We start from the raw sequence: 5,689 nt of genomic DNA, 5'->3' as shown, positions 1-5,689 counted from the left end.
AAAAAAAAAAAAAGAAATACAGGACTGGGGAAGAGGAGCCTTCAGGTACTTAAACATTGACACAAAAAGGTACAGAGGATGAAGTAAAAAATAAATGTAAGGGCTAGAAGTGGAGCTCAGTGGCAGAGCACTTGCCTAGCATGTTAAAGGCCCTGGGTTCAATCCCCAGAACTGCATCGTCATTATCATCATCATTATTAAAAAAAACCCCAAAAATAATATTAAAAAAGTGGAATAAGTGTGGGCTAGAAGGGACCAGGGTAGGGAAATATCAATCAAACATCCACATATATAGTTGAGTACCTACTACACATCTGGCTCAATTCAGGAAAACAGACACTCAAATACAGAGGCTCTCTTAGCAAAGACACGACTTTCCCAGAGCTTGCCTAAGACAGTCTAAATTATAGTCAGGAATATCTACTTTGTGCTTCCTGATTAAACCATCCCACAAATGACATTATCTCTTTGTAAGCATCACTCAAAGTGGCACTGGTTCTATCTGTTAATTCCTTCCACAGTAATAGTCATTATCTGACTCAACCTGGAGAGTGACATAGGGAGACAGGATAATTGGTGAAAAGTGGGGAACCAAAATAGTTTCTTAATTGCTAAATGAAAAGACCTTTCACAATTAGAAGTAAAATCCATTGCTAAGCAGTTAAACTTGTGCTTAAGAAAAAGCAGTAAGAGGACAAGGGAACGTGAGGCAGAGGGGCCCTGGGCCCTGCAGTTTTCCCTTTGGGGGGCACGTCTCTTGCTGGTCTCATCTTACCTCGGCCAGTAGGATTATCCTTTTGCCATCGGGCCATATCACATGGTCAACTTGGGATCTCACTCGCTCCCAGGTCAGCTCTGGTGTCCGCAGACTTGCCTGGAACACATACGGTAAGAACATCATTAGCCTTGGCAAGTCCCATGCTGGTGACAGGAAGACGGTGAAGGGAGCCATTTCAAGGAGCAACCAACATGCCAGATGGAGAATACCTGTCCTGGGTTGATTAGGACTGTTCCATTTCAGGGAATTTAATCTTAGGCCCAGCCAGGGAGGGATCACTCAGGATGTCATTCCACAACATACATTGTACGCCCACTCTCTGCTGAGCACAGTAAAAGATGCTATGGGAAATACAAAAGAAACCAGAGGCATGGTTTCTGCCTTCAAAGAGCTCAAATTTAGGTGGGGACACAGAACAATACATATGTGATAGGAAAATACTTACAAAGGAACATGCAAACAAGTGCAAATTAATACAGTGCAAACGGAATATGTAAGTGCTGAAGAGAGAAGAAAGGAAGACCAGAGCTGAGTGGGATTAGTCAGAGAGGGCTGAGTGTGCTAAACAGCATGCTGGGGCCCAGGGTTCTGCCCTCATGTCCCAATGGCCCCAGTTCCACCTTCTCAATGATGGCAGTCCACCCTAAGGTTACAGAAGCTTTGTGACCTAAGTGCAAATGTGAGGTAACCTTTAAAAAAAAATGCTCAATCGTAAAGCTCCCAATGGCTCACCCTCCTTCCATTTCTGTATATTGTGTATTTAGAGAACAAGAGAAAAAAATGTTAAGTTTATTAACAGCAGCAACCAAGTAACAGTCACAGGGTGTAGACTTAAGATAACTATTCCCTTCTTCCAGTAGGAGTGCCTAAAATAGAAAGAGAGCTCATATTCTAAAACTGCCTATTGGCTCATTTGAAAAACTCAAAAGTTCTGCCAAATACTAGCTTTAAGACAAAGAAAAACACTTTTAGTTATATAATAATCATCTACTCAGTACATACCATATTCTAAGCATTGTAGTAAAGGACACAAATATAGGTAAGACTGTGGATTCCTTTACTAGAGTATGAACAATTTATAGATAGGGACAGTATCTTCTTTTCACTTTTGCATCCTCAAGTTCTACCTAAACACACAATGGGGTGCTCAACTAATGTTTAGATGTTCATGGTAGTATCAATACAGTAGGAAAGATAGATATATATTTCAGTGTAATCTGAACCATACTCATGGTTTGATTCTCTTTTTTTTTTTTTTTGAGACAGGATGTCACTTTTTAGTTCAGGCTGGTCTTGAACTCACTATGTATTCCAGGCTGGCCTTGAACACACAGGGATCTTCCTGCCTCAGCCTCCCAAGTGGAGATTACAGATGTGTGCCACCACACCCGGAATGTATTACTCTTTTATTAGGAAGAAGGGAAACATGATATTTCTTGAGACATTAAAATTTCATAAAGCAGTTCAAACTTCCCAGAGAGCAATTTGGCAATAGCTAGGAAGATTTTATATGTAACTAATTTTGACCAATTAGTTTCACTTTTAGGACTCCTATATATAATTGATCAAGTTCAGAAATACTAAGCATCCAAGAATGTTCAATCTAGCATTATTTACAATAAAAATCTAAATTAAAAAGGAAATGGCTATGTAAATCATGATAGCTCCATACAATGAACTAATCTTCAAATTAAAAAAAAAGGAAAGTAGTACAGGCTTGGGATGTAGCTCAGTGGTACAAAGCTTGCTTAGCATGAGGCCCTGGGTTCAATTTCCCCAGCACCACCAAAACCAAAATAAAACAAATCTATATATGTTAACATGAAAACCACTGTTAAGTGGAAAAAAGTTGCAGAACAATGTAACATAATGCCAACCTTGTAAATTTTTTGCTTTTTACTTTAAATATTTATATCATTTGAATTTTTAAGTTAAGCAAGTATTACTTTAAAAGTAGAACTTTAGGAGCTGGGGCTATCACCAGTGTAAAGTACTTACCTAGGCATATGCAGAACCCTGGGTTTGATGCTCAACAGCAGTTTAAAAAACCCAGGAATTTAAAAAGGAAAATATATAAGTAAATACTCTGTACAGAGTTAAGAAGAACTTAAGCAAATGAACTATTTTGGGACATTAAGACTGTAAGCAGTGAGTCCTTCAGCCTTTGGAGCTATCACATGGAGGATAACAACCTGGTAGGACCAAGAGATACTCTTTTGTGCCACTGGCATTTTTTATTGAGATGGGACTTGTAAGTATTTCAGGTTTTTATGTTTCATACCCTGTATCTTCCAGCAAGCAATCTTGCTGACTGAAGTAAAGAGTTGACAACATGATAACACATATCTCCTGTCTTAGGAAGTATTCCCTGGGAAGAAAGATATGGTGGAATCAAGGAAAGGACCCTTATGAAGATAAGAAAATAATCAAAAGCAAGTAAAGGCAGTTTACTAGAGCCCTGGAAAGGCTGTGATGTAAGCAAAAGATCCTTAAGATCAGTTTAGAAAAGGGGTTTAAAGAGAAACAGGATCAACATCTCTACTACGGGGAGCACCAATGACCTGTCAGGGGGTCACTTGGCAGTGACACTACTTGAGAGAAATGTTTCCTACCTCATGGCTAGCACAGCTCCACACAGATATCAAACACAATTATCACTAAATTGACTCAAAATGAACTGCTCCTTTTTCTTTTTTGTCTTTTTGAGACGGTCTCGCTGTGCAGTTTAGGCTGGCCTTGAGCTCACTTTGTAGCCCAGGCTGGCCTCGAACTTGCAACAATCCTCCTGCCTCAGCCTCCTGAGTGCTGGGATTACAGGCGTGCACCACCATGCCTGGCTGCAAAAGGCTAGCTTATTTTCTCTTTTTTTTTTTTTGGTACTGGGAATCAAACTTGAGACCTCATGCTTGCCAAGCAGGTGCTATGCCCCCGAGCTATCCCTGCAGCCCTCCTTTTTCATACATTCTGCATTCAGTCCATTTAGCAAATCCCAGCACTCACAATATATCACTTCTTATTACCTCCTCTGTTTACCTATCCAATCCAAAGCACCACCTTGTATCTACGGAAACTTTTGCTGGCTATCTCTACTCAAGCTCCAAAAGTGTTTCCTTTATACAAAAGCCAGAGTAATTTTTCAAAACATAAGTCAGCTTTTGTCACTCATTTGTTTAAAATTTCCAGTAACTTCTTTCTTACTCAGAATAAAAAAAAAAAAAAAAAAAATTTAAAAAATCTAAAGTCTTTATCGTAGCCTATAAAGTTTTACATAGCCCACTACCTCCTTGAGCTGCCTCTAAATTACTCTTTATACACTCTGTTCCTGCCACCAAAGCCTCTATTCTGTTTCTCAAACATCAAGCAGGTAGCCGGGTGTGGTGACACATGCCTGTAATTCTAGCACTTGAGAGGCTGAGGCAGGAGGATCACTTTGAGTTTGAGATTAGCCTGAGCTACATGGTGAGTCAAGGCCAGTCTGAACTACATAGTAAGATCTTATATCAAAAAGAAAAACAACAAGTATCTACCTCAGGATCTGTTACCATTCTTTTTTTTTTTTTTTTTGCAGTGCTAGGGATCAATTCCAGGACCCCGTGCATGCTAGGCAGGTGCTCTCCTCCTGAGCAACATCCCCAGCTCTCTATTCTCTCAGAATAGCTCCCTGTTTCTCTCAGAATACAATCAGGACTTCTTAGGATGGGATATGAGGCCCTCTGACAGTGATGGTGAACCTTTAAGAGCTTTCATTGATACAAACAGCCTGCTGTGCATGCTGTATGTTCCTCAGACAGATGAGGCACACTCCCAACTTAGGGTACGTGTACTAGCTCTTTCCCTGCTTGAAATGCTCCTCACTTAAAAATCCACATGGGTAATTCCTCAAGTCTGCTCAAATGTCACCTTTATAATGAGGCGCACAGCTGGACACCTCTATTCAAAATTATAACCTAGTGCTTGATTCCCTTTACCACTTTTCTTTTCTCCATGGTTTTGACCTTCTCTCATAGTGTAAGTTTTGCTTATTTATTACGTGTGTTGCCTTCTCAGTAAAATATAAGCTCCATAAAGGCAGGAATCTTTGCTTATTTTGTTCACTGACTACCACCAGCATCTAGAACAGCAGCTGATATACAGTAATCACACACAGACACACACACAGTATTTGTGATGAGCTTGGCATGGTAGTGCTCGCCTGGCCTACATAGTGATTTCAAGACTAGCCTAAACTACAGCACGATCCTATCTCAAAAACAAACAAACAAACAAACAAAACAAAACCATTGTGATAAAAAGTATAACAGTCTTTATCTTGAGAGATTATTTATGGTTGGGCTGTCTTTGAAGGAAATATTACCATCACAAACTGAAGTTAACGTTAACTTTCAGATCAGGAAGTGATAGTAATATACCATATTGGAAGCAAAACTAGACTTGGAGTCAAAACAACTGGATTTTGTGCCCCAGTTTCATATTGAATCAATTATGCAGTTGTTGATGTGCTTAACTTCTCAGCATCCTTTGCAAGTTAAAAGAATAACACTTTATGAAGTAGCTAGGGGATGAAATAACATAAAGTAAAAATACAAAATATACATGATTGCATTTGGAGCTATTTTTATTTCAAAGCTTCCTGAATTTTTAGAAGAGAAAATTCCTTCCTCCTTTCCCTATCTTTGACCAGTTAGCAGAAGGGCAGTATGGCACATAAGTACAACCTAAGGGGAAAAAAGGAACCAACTACTATATCAACTAAACTCTCTTTTTTTTTTTAAGAGTAAAAGAAGGATAACATAGTAATGGGGGTGCTTACCAAATTACAGACAAAGTGGTAGGAAATTATCAATGGTTGTTGTTTTACATATTGTTATCTACAAGATAGTTTCTCAGGAAAACAAATAGACAAATAATAGT

General features: G+C 39.1%; 1 protein-coding gene across 1 annotated transcript in view; it reads right to left on the bottom strand.

Annotated features, from left to right (window-relative positions):
• Ahcyl2 (adenosylhomocysteinase-like 2) overlaps positions 1-5,689 on the bottom strand; it is a gene marked incomplete in the record, with an annotated part of 202,557 nt that overhangs the window by 5,451 nt on the left and 191,417 nt on the right. Inside the window, 1 exon segment of the mRNA XM_013503272.1 lies at positions 776-874. Within this exon segment, the coding sequence (XP_013358726.1) occupies positions 776-874 (99 nt within the window).

This window comes from Chinchilla lanigera, unplaced genomic scaffold, assembly GCF_000276665.1.
Source record: "Chinchilla lanigera isolate Chin_1 unplaced genomic scaffold, ChiLan1.0 scaffold00078, whole genome shotgun sequence".
NCBI classification, from domain to species: domain Eukaryota; kingdom Metazoa; phylum Chordata; class Mammalia; order Rodentia; family Chinchillidae; genus Chinchilla; species Chinchilla lanigera.
The sequence above is the reverse complement of the archived record's forward strand: the minus strand, read 5'-3'. Positions and strand labels throughout refer to the sequence as shown.